General features: G+C 39.1%; 2 protein-coding genes and 1 pseudogene across 2 annotated transcripts; 2 read left to right on the plus strand and 1 right to left on the minus strand.

Annotated features, from left to right (window-relative positions):
- Positions 1 to 791: 791 nt before the first annotated feature.
- LOC121471593 lies at positions 792 to 1726 on the plus strand (annotated as a pseudogene).
- A 13107-nt stretch (positions 1727 to 14833) lies between these two features.
- On the plus strand, positions 14834 to 15787 carry LOC121471594 (olfactory receptor 9G4). The gene has a single exon (XM_041722386.1). The coding sequence runs from the start codon at positions 14849 to 14851 to the stop codon at positions 15785 to 15787; it is 939 nt and encodes a 312-aa protein (XP_041578320.1). The 5' UTR covers positions 14834 to 14848.
- A 1756-nt stretch (positions 15788 to 17543) lies between these two features.
- On the minus strand, positions 17544 to 18479 carry LOC121472182 (olfactory receptor 1013-like). The gene has a single exon (XM_041723309.1). It carries the CDS (start codon positions 18477 to 18479, stop codon positions 17544 to 17546), a length of 936 nt encoding a protein of 311 aa, XP_041579243.1.
- Positions 18480 to 21528: the final 3049 nt, after the last annotated feature.

A 21528-nucleotide genomic window follows, 5' to 3' on the forward strand; every position in this document is an offset into this window, starting at 1 on the left:
ATATTCTAAAACACTATTAGAATAAAAGCATGCTTCTTCATGGAATTCCCTAGTAAAGACAAAAGGAGTCAATGACCAGCACAGAAACCGGAACTTCTTTTTTATATCTTTCACAAGGTGCTCCATTAAATGCAAAGAGAAAAGATAACTCAATCACCCTCTCCCGAAAAGGAGGGAAAATTAGTTGAAAGATATATGGTGACAGGGAGGAAAAGGTACAGCATAATGAGTATTCTAATGAACAAGGGGTAGTGGAAGGGGAGGTGGGCAGGGGGATGGGGTTACTGGGTGATGGACACTGAGGGCAGCACTTGATGGGTTGGGCATTGGGTGTTATACTATATATTAGCAAATCGAGCTCCAATAAAAATATACAAAAATATTATGAACTGTTGAAAAAATGGAATTTTAATAGCTTTGTATGGTGACAGATGATGGCTACATTTGTGGTGACACAGCATAATGTATAAACCTGTTGGATCACTATGTTGCACACCTGAAACTAATGTAACATTGTGTGTCAACTATACTCAAAGAAAAGAATATGGTGACTCACGTTATGTTATGTGCATGATAACTGATCTCCTCTGGCAGCATAGGACTGATTTCTCATCATCTAAAATGCCTGATACTTATGGCATGGTGTTCATGTCTCACGATGAACAACATACATGCATCAGTTGGGTATTTCAGTGATCTAAAATGGCAAATGATGAGGGAGGTTGATATACTGATCTACTGACATATTTATTAATCTTTTCACAGGAAAGGACCATCGAAACCCAAGATCAATGGATGAGAAAAATTTCACTGAAGTGAAAGAATTTATACTTCTAGGGTTCACAGCAGACTTGTGGTTACAGAAAGTACTCTTTGTTATTTTCCTCTTCATCTATGTCACCAGTCTTTCAGGGAACATGACTCTGATTTCTCTGATCTGTGCTGATTCTCGGCTCCACACAGCCATGTATTTCTTCATTGGGAATCTTTCATTCCTTGATCTCTGGTACTCTTCTGTCTATGCTCCCCAAATTCTTAGGACTTGTATGGCTGAAGACAAAAGCATATCTTTTGCTGGCTGCCTAGCTCAGTTCTTCTTCTCTGCTGGTCTGGCATACAGTGAGTGTTACCTGTTGGCTGCCATGGCTTATGACCGCTATGTGGCCATCTCCAACCCTTTGCTTTATTCCCAGACAATGTCCTCAAGGTTATGTGCCAGTCTCGTTGCAGCTTCATACCTTGGTGGCTTTCTTAACTCAACCATCATTACCAGCGAGACATTTACCCTGAGCTTCTGTGGGAGCAATGTCATTGATGATTATTTCTGTGACCTGCCACCCCTTGTAAAGCTGGCCTGCGATGTGAAGGAGAGCTACCAGTCTGTGCTCTATTTCATACTGGCCTCCAATGTCATTGCTCCCACTGTGCTGATCTGGCCTCTTACCTCTTCATCATTGCTGCTATCTTGAAGATCCGCTCCACTCAGGGCCGCCTCAAAGCTGTCTCCACCTGTGGCTCTCATCTGACAGCTGTCACCTTGTACTATGGCTCTATTCTCTTTATTTACTCCCGACCAAGTACCAGTTATGCTCTGGAAAGGGATAAAGTGGTGTCAGTGTTCTATACTGTGGTGATACCATTGTTGAATCCTTTGATCTATAGCTTAAGAAATAAGGATGTTAAAGAGGCTCTGAAGAAAATGTTAGATAAGGCACCATTTTCTTAAATGAAAGTACTTGGGAAACATGGCTATATAGGTGTTTTTGGTGATCTTCACATTAGCCAAGACTCTCAGACATAATGAAAAAAGCAAAAAATAAAATTATTGGAGAATGTGGAAACCCTTAACTACAATAGTCTTTTTAAGTTGGTGCTAATGTATTTGAATATGTGCTTAAAATAAATAAGTGGGTATGTTTGGAAAAACTGCTATGCCTGCCAGCTGGGAACAGAGTCTAAAATTCTTAGAATTCTGAGAAGGGTGAAAGGGAGTAGTTTTTGTTTTGTTTTGTTCTATTCTGTTTTTTTGCTTGCCATTATGCAAAGATTTTTTTTTTTTTTTGGCAGATAGAACAAATAACCCAGAGTCACAGTGAGCTTCCAGTGAAGGAATGTTTCCTAACAATTAGAATAATCAAGGAAAAAAGAATAGGAGCTGTATGAAGATAGAAATGGAGATGTAGAAAGAAATAGTAACTAGACAGATTTTAAAAAGTTTTATACCCAATGAGAAGATTAATTGTGAAAATCTCTATTAGGTGAATCAATAATTGACAGCCATTAAAGATCTACAAATGTTTGGGTTTCTTTGCTGGTTCAGTTTTATATATGAAATTCATAGCAACTTAGAGAGTGTTTCATCACGATGTGTCACATTTCCTAATTTTAAGTCTTTTTATGTATAAAACATGAAGCGGGATGCCTGGGTGGCTCAGCAGTTGAGCATCTGCCCTTGGCTCAGAGCGTGATTCCAGAGTTTCGGGATCAAGTCCCACATCAGGGTTCCTGCAGGGAGCAGGAGCCTGCTTCTTCCTCTGCTTGTATCTCTGCCTCTCTCTCTCTGTATCTCTCATGAATGAATAAATAATAATAATAATAAAATAAAATAAATATAAAACATGAAACTATACCACACAAAAGAGCCCTAGTGTCGGTGACCAAGTATATTCAGTTGCTAATGTTTCCATAACAGAATGCCACAGACTGACTGGGTGGCTGAAACAACAGAAATTTATTTTCTTATAGTTCTGGAGACTAAAAGGCCAAGATGAAGGTGCCATTAAGGTTTATTTGTTCTGAGGCTTCTTTCCTTTGCTTGCAGGCAGCCACCCTCTTGCTTTCTCCTCACATGGTCTTTTCTGTGCACAAGTACATCTTTGTGTGTCCAAATTTCCATCTCTTCTTTTTGTGAAGACTTGGGTCAGATTGGATTAGAGCTCATCCTAACCATCTCATTTTAATTTAATTATTTTTTAAAAGATTTATTTATTTATTAGAGAGAGAGAGAGAGAGAGAAATCATGAATGGGAGGGGCAGAGGGAGAGGGAGAGAGAGAATCCTCAAGCTGACTCTACACTGTGCATGGAGACTTGGGACTTGATTCCAGGACCCTAAGATCATGACTTGAGCTGAAATCAATAGTTAGACGCTTAGCCTACTGAACCACCCAGGTGCCTCTTAACTTAATCACTTCTATAGAGACCCTATATCCAAATACACATTCTAAGTCATTATCAGTCAACATATGAATTAGAGAATTTCCATTCGACCCATAGCATCAGGGTTTAATAGGAATTTCTTAATAAATGAGAGAAGGAAATGTACCCTGGAAGTGTAGTGTAGACAAGGAAGTGTAGAATATTTTCTGGTAGTAAAAAAAAAATTATCGACCACAAATGACACACTCTAAAAACAGTTTAATTCAAATAATTTGGAGAGTTTCTATTCTCAGACACATTTATGATTATATTGTGATTAATGGTAAGAGTGTAAAATTTTAGTGAAATATTTTTCATCTCATCATATCCTAATTAGTATATCATCCCCATATTCTAAATGCACTCTAATTAATTCTTTAGAGACTGAGGTGTAGAGACTGGGCTACTCTGTGGAAGAGGTCTCAAAGGTCTGTTGAGAAAACACATATATTGAGTCCAACAAAGCCTGCCAAAATATCAGAGGAAAGGGAAAAGCCGGTCGCTTGTAGCATCTGTCCTTTCTGGTCAAGGGTAAGCAACTGGAACCAGCAGTAGTTAAGTGGTTTGGTCTCTCTTTGGCCTTAGCTCAGTTAGAATTGGGATACAGTGTCAGGCATGATCTCAAAGGATCATTGTTATGCCAAATGCACACACATCTACACACAGACACACAAGTTTCTAAATAAGGAGTTCACTAATGATATACCTAGCCTTCATCTAGAATTTTAAATTCAGTCTGGTAGTTACACTGTGTCATCATATATTCACTTACTCAGTAGGGTAAACAAGAGGGGAATAAAGTTGACATGCTTTTGGACTGTATTGGTTCTGGTGCTCTGTGCTGTCCAAACTACTAGTGTGTGATATTATCACATCTTGCCACTAGTTTTCAGGTGTTAGAGGGACATATTCTTCCCCCGAATGTTTAGTGCTCCAGTGGAAGGAGCAGGGAAGAGGGGAACACACATCTTGAAAAACTTGAAAGGGATGCTTTAGCATTATTGGCTCAGACTTTTTCTGTGTCTTTTATTTCACAACACTATAATTGCAATTTATTTCAAATTCAAGGTGGATTTTGGGACATCTGGATGGTTATGAGTGTGATGGTTATGAGTCCTTCCTTTAATAATCTTCCTTCTAAAGTGATAAAGTACACTGAATCAGGAAAGTCCATTTGAAGGTAAATTTGTCCTAAGTAGTCTATGCTAGTTTAGAAGTAGATGGTACTTTTGGGGAAAACAGCTTCAAGATATAAAGATAATTACCCATTTATTCATTCTAGAAATATTTATTGACAATTAGTTGATGGGAACAGTTTTTTTTGGGGGGGGGGCAGTTCTTTATGCGCTAGATACAGCAGTAAACAAAAAAGAGAGATCTTATTGTGTCATTGCATGCTGATGGACAAAAATGGACAATAAACCATATTCAGGAGTTAGAAGATGACAGTATGTCTTGGGGAAACTAGAGCAGAGTCTGTGCTCATACCCTCATCTCCTGAAAATCCCATTCAAATGTCTGGCAAAGGTCTGTTCTCATCACTCTATTAAAATACTAGGTCCTCTTAACACCAGCAATCCCCATCCTCTTGTTTTGTTCAAACTCTGCTCTATTTTCCCCAAGATCCAAAATCCTTAATGTGGCTTTCAATAGGCTTTGTGAGCTGATCACTCCTGTGGTTCACTCACTGGTTCCTCCCTGCAACATCTTTACTTAACCTCTTTCAGCCTTTTGAGCCCACCAGACTCTCTCATGTGAGGACTCTGATATATGTTCTTTCTTCTCATGGAACTGCTGTCTTTTCCTCCTTACTCCTACAGTGGGCTAGCACTGGAGTCATTTCTCAGGTCTCATTTCAGTATATCTTTCAGTATATCTTCTTTTGTGAAGTAGACCAAAAAATTATTAATTTTTTTCAGTTATTTGCCACTCCAGAGGATAAGAGTAGACAAGTAGCAATATAGCCACTGTCAGATATTTCCATTTCCCCCCAAGTTATATCATATTAAAGGTAAACTTAATAAGGCACAGGTATTTTTCATTATATAGATAAGCGATAACACAGCAGAGGAAGTTCATAGTAACTATTGAGATGATGGCTATCACCCACCAGTTTGTACATTATCAATATAATGACCATAAATCCTTGTCAACGTAACAATTGCTCAAGCATGAGCAAATTCAGAAAAAATTATAGTGTACAAATGAACACCAGCATAGCACTATAAATGTGAAGCTCTTGAGTTGTAAGATTTTTAAGGTGAAATCGATTATGTGAGTAATTTAGTTTCGCTGAAGTCCTAAATAGATGAAGACAAGTAGTGAGAGAGAGTTGTAAAGATAGGTTAAAGCCTACTTATGGAAGGGGGGTGTAAGACTAAAGCATGTGTGGTTTGTGTGCTAAAGAGATGAGATCCATTATAAGATAATGGATAAATGAATGATGTTCAGGATTCCAAGCTTTACCTACCACAATGTCACTGATCAAGTCATGTTTTCTCTGAACATTATCAGCTACATTTGAAACATAAGGACACTTAATATTTTTTAAAAAGATTTTATTTATTTATTCATGAGACACACACACACACACACACACACACACACACACACACACACACAAAGAGGCAGAGACAGGCAGAGGGAGAAGCAGGGTACTTGCAAGGAGCCCAATGCAGGACTTGATCCTGGACCCTGGGATCATGCCCTGAGCCAAAGGCAGACGTTCAACTGCTGAGCCACCCAGGCATTCCAGGACTCTTAATATTTAAAGATTAAGATACCTGCCTTCCTAACAAGCAGCAATAGTAGACCCTGGGGTAGAAAATTCACATTTACATCCTAGTTACAAACTGATTCTGTCTTAGCTCAAAGGAAAATGTTTCAAACATGGAAATAAATCACAATCCTCTCTCAGTATTGGCTTTCTCCCACTATTTTTTTTCGCTAAGGGACAGTCAGCTGGTTACTGGGGCATCAGCCCCAATTCTGTATATTTTAAATTAGATTCCTCTTTTTAGCTTCTCCATCAGAAGTGTTTTCTTAAAAAAAGATTTTATTTATTTATTCATGAGAGACACATACAGAGAGAGAGAGAGAGGCAGAGACATAGACAGAGGGAGAAGCAACCACCACGCAGGGATCCCCATGTGGGACTCGATTCCGGGACTCCAGGATCATGCCCTGGGCTGAAGGCAGAAGTTTAAACAGCTGAGCGTCCCTCAGAGTTTTAAAGTTAAAGATAAGTTGGAAGTATTCACAGCTTCTCAATGAATCCTTGACGCCAAAATTTGGGCTCTTCCTAATGTTCAGCATTTACTATATCAAAAAATAGCTCTGTATATGAATCTCATATCAACAAGAGAAGGTGGGGAAAATGTTTTTAAAGAAGGCTTTTTTTCTAAAGAGTTTACTTATTTATTCATGAGAGACAGACAGAGAGAGAGAGGGAGGCAGAGACATAGGCAGAGGGAAAAGCAGGCTCCATGCAGGGAGCCTGACATGGGACTTGATCCCGGGTCTCTAGGCCAAAGGCAGCACTAAACCGCTGAGTCACCTGGGCTGCCCTGGTATGTTTTTTTTATTGGAGTTTGCTTTGCCAACATATGGCATAACACCCAGTGCTCATCCTGCCAAGTGCCCCCCTCAGTGTCCATCACCCAGTCACTCCATCCTCCCACACATCTCCCCTTCCACCACCCCTTGTTCATTTCCCAGACCTAGGTTCATGTTTTGTCACCCTCACTGATATTTTCACTCACCTTTTCTCCTTAACCCTTTATTCCCTTTCACTATTTATTATATTTCCCGTATGAATGAGACCATATAATGTTTGTCCTTCTCCTATTGACTCACTTCACTCAGCATAATACCCTCCAGTTCCATCCACGTCGAAGCAAATGGTGGGTATTTGTCATTTCTAATGGCTGAGTAATATTCCATTGTACACATAGGCCACATCTTCTTTATCCATTCATCTGTTGATGGACACTGAGGATCCTTCCAGTTTGGCTATTGTGGACATTACTATTATAAACATTGCGGGGCAGGTGTCTCGGTCTTTCATTGCATCTGTATCTTTGGGGTAAATACCCAGCAGTGCAATTGCTAGGTCATAGGGCAGATCTATTTTTAAGTCTTTGAGGACCCTCCACACAGTTTTCCAGAGTGGCTGCACCAGTTCACATTCCCACCAACCGTGCAAGAGGGTTCCCCCTTCTCCACATCCTCTCCAACATTCGTTGTTTCTTGTCTTGTTAATTTTCCCCATTCTCACTGGTGTGAGGTGGTATCTCATTGTGGTTTTGATTTGTATTTTCCTGATGGCAAGTGATGCGGAGCATTTTCTCATGGGCTTGTTGGCCATGTCTATGTCTTCCTCTGTGAGATTTCTGTTCATGTCTTTTTCCCATTTCATGATTGGATTGTATGTTTCTTTGCTGTTGAATTTAATAAGTTCTTTATAGATCTTGGATACTAGACCTTTATCTGCTAGGTCATTTGCAAATATCTTCTCCCATTCTGTAGGTTGTCTTTTAGTTATGTTGACTGTTTCTCTTGCTGTGCAGAAGCTTTTTATCTTGATGAAGTCCTAATAGTTCATTTTTGCTTTTGTTTCTCTTGCTTTCATAGAGTTTTCTTGCAAGAAGTTACTGTGGCCAAGTTCAAAAAGGGTGTTGCCTGTGTTCTCTAGGATTTTGATGGATTCTTCTCTCACATTTAGATCTTTCAATCCATTTTGAGTTTATCTTTGTGTCTGGTGTAAGAGAGTGGTCTAGTTTCATTCTTCTGCATGTGGCTATTCAATTTTCCCAGCACCATTTATTGAAGAGATTGTCCTTTTTCCAAAGGATAGTCTTCCTGGCTTTGTCAATTATTAGTTGACCATAGAGTTGAGTGAGGGCCCATTTCTGGGTTCTCTATTCTGTTCTACTGATCTATGTTTCTGTTTTTGTGCCAATACCACACTATCTTGATGATAACAGGTTTGTAGTACAACCTGAAATATGAAATTGTGATGCCCCCAGCTCTGGTTTTCTTTTTTAATATTCCCTTGGCTATTCTGGGTCTTTTCTGATTCCACACAAATCTTAAGATGATTGGTTATAACTCTGAAGAAAGCCCATGGTATTTTGATAGTGATTGCATTGAACATGTAAATTGCCCCGGATTCACGATATTAATTCTTCTAATCCATGAGCCTGGAATATTTTTCCATCTCTTTTGTGTTTTCCTCAATTTCTTTCAGAAGTGTTCTGTAGTTTTTAGGATATAGATTCTTTATCTCTTTGTTTTTTTAAAGATTTTATTAATTTATTCATGACACACACACACACACACACACACACACACACACACAGAGGCAGAGACACAGGCAGAGGGAGAAGCTGGTTCCATGCAGGGAGTCCGATGTGGGACTCAATCCCAGGTCTTCAGGATCACACCCTGGACCGAAGTCGGCACTAAACCACTGAGCCACCTGGGCTGCCCAATCCTTTACCTCTTTGGTTAGGTTTATTCCTAGGTATCTTATGCTTTTGGGTGCAATCGTAAATGGGATTGACTCCTTAATTTCTCTTTCTTTAGTGTCATTGTTAGTGGATAGAAATGCTTCTGGGAATTGATTTTGTATCCTGCCACACTGCCAAATTGCTGTATGAGTTCTAGCAATCTTGGGGTGGAGTCTTTGGGATTTTCTATGTAGAGTATCATGTCATCGGCGAAGAGGGAGAGTTTGACTTCTTTGCCAATTTGAATGCCTTTTATTTCTTTTTGTTGCCTGATTGCTGAGGCTAGGACTTCTAGTACTATGTTGAATAGCAGTGGTGAGAGTGGACATGCTTGTTGTGTTCTTGATCTTAGAGGAAAGGCTCTCAGTGATCCTTATTGAGAATAATATTTTCTGTAGGCTTTTTATAGATGGCTTTTAAGATGCTGAGGAATGTTCCCTCTATCCCTACACTCTGAAGAGTTTCGATCAAGAATGGATGCTGTATTTTGTCAAATGGTTTCTCTGCATCTATTGAGAGGATCATATGGTTCTTGTTTTTTTCTCTTGCTGATATGATCAATCACATTGATTGCTTTAAGAGTGTTGAACCAGCCTTGCATCCCGGGGATAAATCCCACTTGGTCATGATGAATAATCTTCTTAATGTACAGTTGGATCCTACTGGCTAGTATCTTGTTGAGAATTTTTGCATCTGTGTTCATCAGAGATATTGGTCTAAAATTCTCCTTTTTGGTGGGGTCTTTGTCTGGTTTTGGAATTAAGGTGATGCTGGCCTCATAGAATGAGTTTGAAAGTATTCCACCCCTTTCTATCTTTCTGAACAGCTTTAGTAGAATAGGTATTCTTTCTTCTTTAAATGTTTGATAGAATTCCCCTGGGAAGCCATCTGACCCTGGGCTTTTGTGCCTTGGGAGGTTTTTGATGATTGCTTCAGTTTCCTCCCTGGTTATTGGCCTGTTCAGGTTTTCTATTTCTTCCTGTTCCAATTTTGGTAGTTTGTGGTTTTCCAGAAATGTGTCCATTGCTTCTAGATTGTCTAATTTATTGGCGTATAGCTGCTCATATTATGTTTTTAAAATTGTTTGTATTTCCTTGGTATTGGTGGTGATCTCTCCTTTCTCATTCATGATTTTATTAATTTGAGTCTTTTTTCTTTATAATAAGGCTGGCGAATGGTTTATCTATCTTATTTATTCTTTCAAAGAACCAACTCCTGATTTTGTTGATCTGTTCTACAGTTCTTCTGGTCTCTATTTCATTGAGTTCTGCTCAAATCTTTATTAACTCTCTTCTTCTGCTTGGTTTAGGTTTGATTTGCTGTTCTTTCTCCAGGTCTTATAGGTGCGAAGTTAGCTTGTGTATTTGAGGTTTTTTTTCCAATTTTTTGAGGGATGCTTGTATTGAGATTTTTTTCTCTCTCAGGACTGCTTTTGCTGTATCCCACAGATTTTGAATGGTTGTTTCTTCATTTTCATTAGTTTCCATGAATCTTTTTAATTCTTCTCTAATTTCCTGGTTGACTCATTCCTCTTTTAGCAGGATGCTCTTTAACTTCCATGTGTTTGAGATTCTTCTAAATTTCTTCCTGTGATTGAGTTCTAGTTTCAAAGTATTGTGGTCTGAAAATATGCGGGGGACAATCCCAATCTTTTGGTATTGGTTGAGACCTGATTTGAGACCTAGTATGTGGTCTATTCTGTAGAAAGTTCCATGTGCACTTGAGAAAAATGTGTATTCAGTTGGGTTCAGACGCAAAGTTCTGTATATATCTGTGAAATCGATCTGGTCCAGTGTATCATTTAAAGATCTTGTTTCTTTGGTGATGCTGTGCTTAGAATATCTGTCATTTGCAGAAAGCACCATGTTGAGGTCTCCCAGTATTAGTGTATTATTATCTAAATATGTATTTACTTTGGTCATTAATTGATTGATATACTTGGAAGCTCCCATATTAGGGGCTTAAATATTCATTATTGTTAGGTCCTCTTGTTGGATAGACCCTTTAAGTATGATATAGTGTCCCTTTTCATCTCTTAGTACAGTCTTTGGGATAAAGTTTAATTTATCTGATATGAGGATTACTACCCCTGCTTTCTTTTGAGGACCATTTGAATGGCAAATGGTTTTCCAACCTTTCATTTTGAGGCTGGAGGTGTCCTTACGTCTCAAATGAGTCTCTTGTAGATAGAAAATAGATGGGTCTTGCTTTTTTATTCAGTATGAAACCCTGCGCCTTTTGATGGGATTATTTAGCCCATTCACGTTCAGAGTTACTACTGAAAGATATGAATTTAGTATCATAATACCTTTCAGTCCCTTTTTTTGTGGATTATTTCTTTGTGCTTCCTCTTTCTTTTACAGAGTCCCCCTTACTATTTCTTGCAGAGATGGTTTGGTGGTCACATATTCATTCAGTTTCTGCCTATCTTGGAAGCTCTTTATCTCTCCTTCTATTCTGAATGAGAGCCTTGCATATATCCTGCCAGCCCTTTCTGGGCTGCCGGGTCTCTGTGGAGAGGTCTGCTGTTAATCTAATATTTCTTCCCATATAAGTTAGGGATCTCTTGTCTCTTGCTGCTTTAAGGAATTTCTCTTTGGAATTTGCAAGTTTCACTATTAAATGTTGAGGTGTTGAATGGTTTTTATTGATTTTGGGAGGGACCTCTCTATCTCCTGGATCTGAATGCCTGTTTCCCTCCCCAAATTGGGGAAGTTCTCAGATATGATTTGTTCAAATATGCTTTCTGTCCCTCTGTCCCTCTCGGTGCCCTCTGGAACCCTAATTATATGTAGATTTTTCTTTCTGAGGCTATCATTTATTTCCCTTAACCTTTCCTCATGGTCTTTTAATTGTTTTTCTCTTTTTTTCCTCAGCATCCTTCCTTGCCATCAGCTAGTCTTCAATGTCACTCACTCTTTCTTCTACCTCATTAACCCTCATCGTTAGGACTTGCAGTTTGGGTTGCATCTCATTTAATTGATTTTTGATTTTGGCCTGATTAGGACTAAATTCTGCAGTAATGAAGTCTCTTGAGTCCTTAATGCTTTTTTTCCAGAGCCACCAGTAGCTTTATAATTGTGCTTCTGAACTGGCTTTCTGACATTGAATTGTAATCCAAATTTTGTAACTCTGTAGGAGAGAGGACTGTTTCTGATTCTTTCTTTTGTGGTGAGTTCTTCATTCTAGTCATTTCGCTTAGTGCAGATGGCTGTATGAGCGGGCTGCATCAAGAAAATCAAGCACAACCTAAGTAAATTTCACTCTAGATGATTCTGATGAGGTCAGAGACCAGAAATTGAAAACAAAGATCAGAACAAAATAAAACAAAAGGACCACTAAAGTGAAAAACAAATTTTAAAACAAAGTAGTAAAAATAAAAGGCCAAGAATCCCAAAGAAGAAGAAAAAAAAGAAGAGAAAAAAGCAAAATTAAAGAGGTAAGAAAAAAAGAAAAAAGAAAAAAAAAAAGAGAGAAAAGGGGCGGGGACTGGGAGATGGTCATGACGAAGTTGTAGTAGAGGGAGAATGTAGCCTATCTGAGGGTTCCTAGAGTGTGATCCTCTTGGTTCTGAGTATATTAATTTCTGTATGATAGAAGATGCTCAGTCCCAAATTTATATAAACCAGAAATATTTGTAGAAAGCCCCAACATTGACCACCAAAGCATAAATGAGATAAAAGAGGGGGGCAAAATGGGAATGAGGAATCTCACAGAATGAACCAGCTCGGTATACCACTTGGTTCTGGGTGCATGCTGATCATCTTTTAGAAGGTATTAACTTCCGCCTTTGTAGAACAATATGAGGCAGGGAAAACAAACAAACAAAAACCTATCTTGTATATCTCCCAAAATTAAGTTGAGTATGTTGAAAGGAATCTAGAAGTGGAAAATATATCTAAGACCTGTAATTGTAGAAATATGAAAGCCAAAATGGAAGAAAGTTAAAAATCAAGAGTTGGTAAAATATTGTAGTTAAGATGGGAAAAGAGAAAAAATATTGGGAATTTTTAGTCTGATATAAAAACGAGTTGTACTGGAAAAAGGAAAAAAGAAAAAAAGGAGGGGTTCCCTCCAGTTCTATATACTGTAAATCTCTCGACTTCCCCTGGAACTTTCCAGTGTTGCTGGGTCAAGAACTTGCTTTTCCCCTGTCTTCCCAGCTGGTCTTCTGGGGGAGGGGCCTGCTGTGCTGATTCTCAGGTGTGTGCACCTGGAAGAGATGCCCCGCCCCCGCCAGGTTGCGGGCTCAGTGGGAGCTGTTTTCCACGTGAGGCCCCTGCTCCCTGGTGGCCCCACTCAGTCCCAGGCACAGGGTGACACGAGGAGGAACAGCCACCCTGGCGGCATCCAGCTCTCCAGCTCTGGAGTCAGATCCTGCAGTAACTCCCGTAGCCCCCGTCTGCAGGGGCCTGGATGCTCTGGGGGCAGGGGGCAATGACCTGCACAGCTCAGGGCACCCTGCAGCAGGAGCTCCTTGCTGTCCTGGGCCCTCCCTGCCTCCGTCTGTCCCAGAGAAGTGCAGGATCCTGGGCTGTGTCCCCCAATGCCCTGGGATTCGGGACCTGCACTGCTGGGTTCCTGCTCCTGGAGCTGAGCAGCCCCGCTCCCAGCTGAGCCGTCAGAGCTTTCCCCAAGGCCCCCCCGGCGCTCTCCAGCCCTTTAGGGAGCTCAGCCCACGGTGTGCGGTGGCTCTCCCCCCGGGGGCACCTCCTCTGTTAGTGACCCCGGGGATCTGGGGGCTCCATACCCCTCCTGGTATCCTGCGCGAGCTCCCTGCTGAGCGCCTTTCCCTCCGGGAAGAATCCAGTGTGGATTTTTTAAGGTTCCCGCTTCTCTGGGGCGGGGCTTTCCTGTCCCCGAGGCTCCTGCTGCCCCCCTTAGCCTGGCTCCTCGCGGGGCCCCTCCCCCACTGGACTCTTTTTTATTTTATTTTATTTTTTTCCCACTTTGCTACGTTGTTAGAATCCAGAACCTTTCTCTCTGTAACATTCAGGATGTTCTCTCTTTAAATCTCAAGTCAGATTTGTAGGTGTTCAGGATGATTTGAAGGTTACCTAGGTAAGTTGGTGGGGTCAGGTGAGATGGGGACCCTACTCCTCTGCCATCTTGCCCCGCCTCTCTAAAAAAAAGGCTTTTTAAAAGATCTTTTTGTTAATTAAAGAAATTCAGGTTATCAAAGGATTATATATTGTCTTAGCCAGCCAAGCAAGAGAAAAAAGTTTACTTCTAAAAGACATAAATGGCTTAACAATTGAGAGCACATACTCTTTTTTGTTTTAAAGATGTTATTTATTTATTCATGAGACACACAGAGAGAGGCAGAGACACAGGCAGAGGACGAAGCAGGCTCCTGCGGGGAGCCTGATATGGAACTGGATCCCAGGATCCTGGGATCACGACCTCAGTGTAAGGTAGATGCTCAACCACTGAGCCACCCAGGCATCCCAAGCACATACTCTTGGTAAGGAAAATTCTGGGTTCAAATACCAGCTCTGCTGGTGACCTATTCTGTGACTGTGGATTTTTTCTTAAACTCCATGAGAATCATAATAGTATCTACTTTATAAAGTTGTGGAAAGGATTGTGTGGTTCAGGGTTAGGATTTAGGATATTAACTGGTACAGCGAGTAACATATATATATTATATTATATCATATTATATGTAAATGTTGTATTGATAGTCACAGGAGTGGTATAGTATATTGGTATCTGTATAATTATCAGCATAAAGCCTGACACATAAATTCTCAACAATGCATGAAGGATACTAAAATTTTTTCAGCACTTACTATGTACTTGACATTGGGTTGGATATTTTCATGCATGTCTTCTTCACTTAATCAAACAAACTGTTGAGGGCTTCATTTTTTTTCTCTGTTTGGTGGGACTAAGGGACTTACCCTGCATTAAAAAATTAATAAGTGAAAGCCCTAATTTCACAATCAGATTTGAATAGCAATTCCTGTGGTCTTCCAAGTCACAGACTGAAGTTCTATCATTCTAGTTAATCATAGATAAAAGTCCATAAATGCCCTAGTAATTACTGATTTAACTTATACCTTTGTTTATTTTAATAGAAAAATCACAAAATGATTATTTTCCCCTCAAAACCTTTGTCAGGCTTTCTCCTCTGTGGACATGGAAGTAGGAAACCGTACCATTCTGACTGAATTCATCTTGGTGGGCTTCTCAGCAGACCCACGGTGGCAGCTGATTCTATTTGGAATATTTCTGATGCTCTATTTGATGACTTTGTCAGGGAACATGACCCTGGTTATCCTAATCCGAATTGATTCCCGCTTGCACACCCCTATGTACTTCTTCATTGGCAATTTGTCCTTTTTGGATTTTTGGTACACTTCTGTGTATACTCCCAAAATCTTGGCTAATTGTGTCTCAGAAGATAAACGTATTTCCTTGGCTGGATGTGGAGCCCAGTTGTTCTTTTCCTGTGTTGTAGCCTACACTGAATGCTATCTCCTAGCAGCCATGGCATATGACCGGTATGCAGCAATCTGTAACCCATTGCTTTATTCAAGTATGATGTCCAATTCTCTCTGTACTGGGCTTGTTGCTGGCTCCTACTTAGGAGGACTTTTGAATGCCATAGCCCATACTGCTAACACTTTCCGCTTGAGTTTCTGTGGTAAAAATATCATTGACCACTTCTTCTGTGATGCACCACCATTGGTAAAAATGTCTTGTACAGATACTCACGTCTATGAAAAAGTCCTCCTGGGTGTGGTGGGCTTCACAGTCCTTTCCAGCATTCTTGCCATCCTGGTTTCCTATTGCAACATCCTTCTGGCTATCCTGAGGATCCGCTCGGCTTCAGGAAGGCGCAAAGCCTTTTCCACCTGTGCTTCACACCTCATTTCGGTCATGCTCTTCTATGGATCCTTGCTCTTCATGTATTCAAGGCCAAGTTCCACCTACTCCCTGGAGAGAGACAAAGTGGCTGCTCTGTTCTACACTGTGGTCAACCCATTGCTCAACCCTCTCATCTATAGCCTGAGAAACAAAGACGTCAAAGAGGCCTTCTGGAAAGCAACACAAACCATAAGGCTGCAGAGATGAAGGTTATCTTTTTGCAGAATGTTCTTATTGCATAATTTTCCAAATTATTGGCTTATATGTATGTTGGTAATCATTGAAATTCTCAAGTAAACATAACCCATACTTAAAGGAATGACACATTGAGGAAAAGATGACACATCACTCTTTAATTGTTTATTATTATTTTGTGATTAAACTATTTTAAACCTTATAACATCGGGTTGTTTGATGTTTTACAATATTGTCTTTTGTTTTTAGTAGTGCTACATTTACACAAAGCTCATTTTCTTGATTATCTTTGGGGGATCTTGGAAAGAAAAAAGTAACTGGATAGTTTTTGTGCATCCAGTTTGTCTTTGAACCTTGGCAAGCCAATTTTATTGTGTGGGGAAAATATCTAGACTGGCTAAACTTCTGGAAATTTACTCAAGATTTTACAAATATTTATTTTTAGTAAGGCATTCTCTCCATATTTCTTCATAAAGTTCTAATTGAGTATATAGAAAATATCTTTGTAAATCTTGTATCTTCTACATCAATTTAATGTTAGGCAACATGTTTAATAGTTTTTTAGGACGAGCAAATAAACAAACAACCAAAGTACCTTTCTAATTCCATGGAGAGATATGTATCTCTGAAATTTTATATCATCTCAAAACAGTGATTTCTCCATGGAGAACAGAATGAGTTTTCTACTTTATACTCTCTCACCTCATAACATCACATAGTCTCCTCATGGAGAAAAAGATCAGGAAAGAACTGAAACAAACCAACTAACAAAACGCCACTGTCTTCTAGACTCAATACTTCTTTTTTCTCCCCCACCAGAACGTCTTATACATGAAGAAACTTATGGCTCAATAACCAGTACATGACAGATTTAGTTGATATTTTTTCAATACTTACAAACACAGTGAATATTAAGGATTATTAGTTACATGTGACAAATGAGTACCTTGTGCCTCACCAGTTAGTACTTTATTATTGAAAGACAATAGCTATTACTGTAATGGACACAGTTATAAAATACAATTAAAATTTTAGAACTAGATGGAGTCACTTCAGCATTTCTTCTGACACTTCCAGTCTTTCTATTCCTCTGCATTCATCAAATAGCACCTTCTCTTTTCATCACAATATTCTTAATATTTTCTTATTCTTTTTAAAAAAGATTTTTATTTATTTATTAATTTAATTTAACTTATTTGAGAGAGAGAGAGCTAGAGGGAGAGGGAGAGAATCTCAAGCAGACTCTCCACTGAGCATAGAGCCTAATGTGGGGCTCGATCCCACAACCCTGAATCAAGAGTCAGATGCTCAATCAACTGAGCCACTCAGGTGCCCCAACATTTTTTAATTCTTCTATCACAGAATAACTGTAAGTACTGGATGAGAAGGATTTGGGGTATATTACATAAGTCTCCAGAATTTCTTCACATTTTCAGAAAGCTCAGTATGTAGGGGAAAAAATAGGCCAATCCTAGGGGAGATAGCAAAGTCAATTTAATCTTTTGGGATTGTAGAAACAATATATATAGTTTTATTTTGCATTAAACCCTAATGTTGCTTTTTAAAAACTATATTAATATTGAATTGAATCAATATGTTATAGTATAAATTATAGTCTGATCACTAAAGCAAATCAAACTAATACACACAAAATTTTTGACACTGGATTTGACTAGAAAAAAGGGGTGTTGTTTAAAAAAGTCAGTTCCCTAAACTTCTCCTGAAGCAGCCCTTTTTTCCTGAGCACTGATTTGAGAAACATATCAACTTAGACATCTGATTGTGTTAACCAGATGAGCTTTTTCAGAGCTTCTTTCACATCCTTATTCCTTAGACTATAGATCATGGGATTCAACATGGGGAATAGCACAGTATAAAATGTTGATACCATTTTGTCCCTCTCAAGGGAATAGCTGGAACTTGGGCGAGAGTAGATGTAGAGAATGGAGCCATAGTACAAAGTGACTGAGACCAGGTGGGAGGAGCATGTGGAGAAGGCCTTGCGACGGCCCTGGGTGGAGCGGATCCTCAAGATGGCAGCAATGATGAACATGTAGGAAGCAAGGATGAGCGCCGTGGGAGTGATGACATTGGAGGCCAGGAGGAAGTACAACACAGCCTGATAGCTTTCCTTCACATCACATGCCAATTTCACCAGTGGTGGGACATCACAGAAAAAATCGTCTATGACATTGTCACCACAAAAATCCAATGTGAATGTGTTACTGGTAAGTATTATTGCATTGACAAAACCTCCAGTATAGGAGTATACAACCAAACAGATGCACAGTCTACTTGACATGGTCTGAGCATACAGCAGGGGGTTGGAAATGGCTGCATAGCGGTCATAAGCCATGGCGGCCAACAGGTAACACTCACTATATGCCAACCCAGCAGAGAAGAAGAACTGACATACACAGCCAGCAAAGGAGATGCTTTTGTCTTCAGAGATGCAGGTCATGAGGATCTTTGGTGTGTAGACGGAGGAATACCAGACATCCAGAAAAGATAGATTCCCAATGAAAAAATACATGGGTGTGTGCAGCCGGGAGTCATTACAGATCAACACTATGAGGGTGGCATTTGCTACCACAGTCAGAGAGTACACGCCAAGGAATACCACAAACAGGACCACCTGCATCATTGGGTCTGTCGTGAAGCCCACCAGGATGAATTCAGTCACTGTGTGATTGCCTCTCTCCATGGCTTAAAGAGATCTCACCTAGAAGTGAAAGAGTGAAGAGTTTAATTGCCTGAGCCAATACTACAAAACATTCTCAGTGTTAGGCCTGTGACATGTGGTCAAGGCTATGGACGTCAGGGCAAGGGAGATCAGAGCAGGAATCTTGCCTGACTAGTGCAGGTGAGAAGAGCTTTCTGAGTGTCAACATATTCATTTCAATGAAATGCATTTAAAACAGGAAAGCTTGAGTGCTTTTGGGGGCTTATTCATTTTTTTTCAAGAAAATATTTCTTGAGTTCCAGGTGTCAACTAGGCATTGAGATACAGCAGTGAGGACAAGGCTGACCCTTATTCTATGGAGACTCTATTTAGAAGAGTGACTACATACTAAATAAACACATACATGTAGAAATATTTTCAGTTAATGTTAGAGATTTTAAGAAAATGAAACTGGATGATTGGGTGAAAATGAACTAAGGGAAAGGGAAATTAAACTTAGACTCTGAGAGGGAAAAGTCTTTTCTTGTTTGTGAGGTACAAATACACAAAATTTTCAAGTCCACAAGAGATGGGAAAGTCCCCGTGGTTGAGAAGGTGGTGACATTTGAAAGGTGGTAAAATATGCCACCCCCAAATAGGCCATTTTGTCGTATTTTTCTTTTTCATTGATGTTGTAGCATGTATCATTACTTTGTTTTTATTGCCAAGTAATATTCCTTTATATGAACACACCGTATTTTGTTTACTCACTCATCAACTGACACATGTTTTATATTTTCTACTTTTGCCAGTTATGAAAAATGCTGCTATGAGCATTCTCGTACAAACTTTGTATGGACATATATTTTCATTTGTCTTGAGAAGATACCTAGGAGTAGAATTGCTGATTCACATGATGTACCTTTAAGTAACATCCTGAGAAATTACCAAACTGTCTTCCAAATTAACCCTGCAAGTTTTCAATCACATCAGTAAAGTATGTGGGTTCCAGCTTTTCCTCATCCTTATACAAGTAATTATCTTTTAGATACTTGGATGTGAGGTGGTATATAATTGTGGTTTTGATTTACAGTTTCTTTTCTTAAGAATTTATTTATTTACTTGAGAGAAAGAGAGAGAGAGACAAAAGAGAGAGAGAGAGAGAGAGAGAGAGAGAGAGAGACGGCAACAGAGAAGGAGAGAGAAAGAAAGGAGGGGTGAAAGGCAGAGAGAAAGGGAGAATCCCAGACTCCCCGCTTAGCGAGGAGCTGGACATGGGCTTTATTCTACAAGTCTGATGTCATGACCTTAGCCAAAATCAGGAGCCAGATGCTGAACTAAGCCACCAGGCACCCCTTGATTTACATCTTCTTAATAACTAATGATGTTAAATGTCTTTCCAAGTGTTTAATGGCTATTTATCCTCTTTGCTTATCTTTTTATTAGTTTTATCTCCTTTGCTTATCTTTTTATGAGTTTCTTTTGTCTTTTCATCGTTGAATTGTAGTACTTCTTAAATTTTCTAGATGTATAAGCCTTTTATGATCAGATATAAGACATGCAAATATATTCTCCTATTCTCTGTTTTCTTTTTACACTCTTGAAGTTCTCCTTTGATGTACAATAGTTTTGAAATATCAGAAAGTCCAACTTAGATTTTTATTTTTGCTTGCTCTTGGTTTCTTATTTAAGAGACCATTGACTAACCCAAGTTCACAAGACTTTGCTCTGTTTTATCCAAGGGTTCTAGTTTTAGTTCTTACATGTATGTTAACGATCCATTTTGAATTAACTTCTGTATATGGTGTGAAGTGGAGGTACAACGTCTTTCTTTTGATTGCGGATATCTCATTCCAACAGCATTTGTTGAAAAGACTATTTTTTCCCTACTGGATTGTCTTGGCACCCTTGTCCAAAATCAGTTCACCATTATATGTTTCCTATCACCCTGGTAACAAATTACTTCACACGGAATGGCTTTCAACAATGGAAATATATTATCTTACAGTTTTGTAGATTAAAAAGCAGTCCAAAGTGGGTCCAGTTGGGATGAAATCAAGATGTTGGCAGGACTGTGTTCCTTACTGGAAGCTTCCAAGGAGGATCCATTTCCATGCCTCTTCCAGCTGCTACAGGTTGCTCACATTCTTTGGTTCATGGTCTGTCTTCTCCATCTTCAAAGTCAGCACCATCGTATCTCTATGGCCACATCTTCTTCTGACTTTCAACAATTTTGCCTCTCTTTTCACTTTTAAGGACTCTTGTCATTATATTCAGCCTAGGTGATAATCCAGGACAATGCGTTTTTAAAATTAATTAATTTATAACAAGATATAATGTACATTTATCCCTAATATGTGGAACATATCAGGATTTTATACTGAATAAATGATTTCACTAAGCCAAAGGAAAGGAGGAATTTATGCCCAGTTTTTCCCTTTATTTAAAAAACTACATTAACTTGTAATATAAGTGAGGATTCTCACCACTAAAAAATCTTTGATGTTGCTTTTTCTTTTTAGTTGCATTTTTTTCATTTTTTTCTTTCTAGGGTAAGTGTTGTTTAGATTTATCCATATGCGATCATATCGACACCTTGATTCTTGAAACAAATTGTGATCAGCTGCTCTTGTGAGATAGAGCATGACTTTATGTGTACAAAAACTTGTACGTTACTCTCATTTAAAAAAATTTTTTTCTCTTTTTTTTGGGGATTGAGGAGATATGGCCCTAGTGAAAAAACATATAAAATAAAAATAAAAGATTATTTCAATCTACCATCACTTTGTCGTTTCCACAACATGTATATATACGTAAAACATCTAATTCTAATTGCAAAGATGATAAAAAAGAAAAGTAGCTCATAATGTAACTATTCCATGGTAATAATTACAGGATGTATTCTAAAATAACATGAATTTTCATATGTAAATCCTGCAACATTTGGTGAAATGGCTATACATATGTGTAGAGTCATCACAAATGTATTAGTGATTCCAATATCAGGAGTGGCATTTCTATCAGTGATAGGATACTTCTGACAAGGTGAATAATTCTTCATAAAGTTCGAAACAAAATAAATGAGCCTCTT

Source organism: Vulpes lagopus, chromosome 11 (genome assembly GCF_018345385.1).
Source record: "Vulpes lagopus strain Blue_001 chromosome 11, ASM1834538v1, whole genome shotgun sequence".
In the NCBI taxonomy this organism is placed as follows: domain Eukaryota; kingdom Metazoa; phylum Chordata; class Mammalia; order Carnivora; family Canidae; genus Vulpes; species Vulpes lagopus.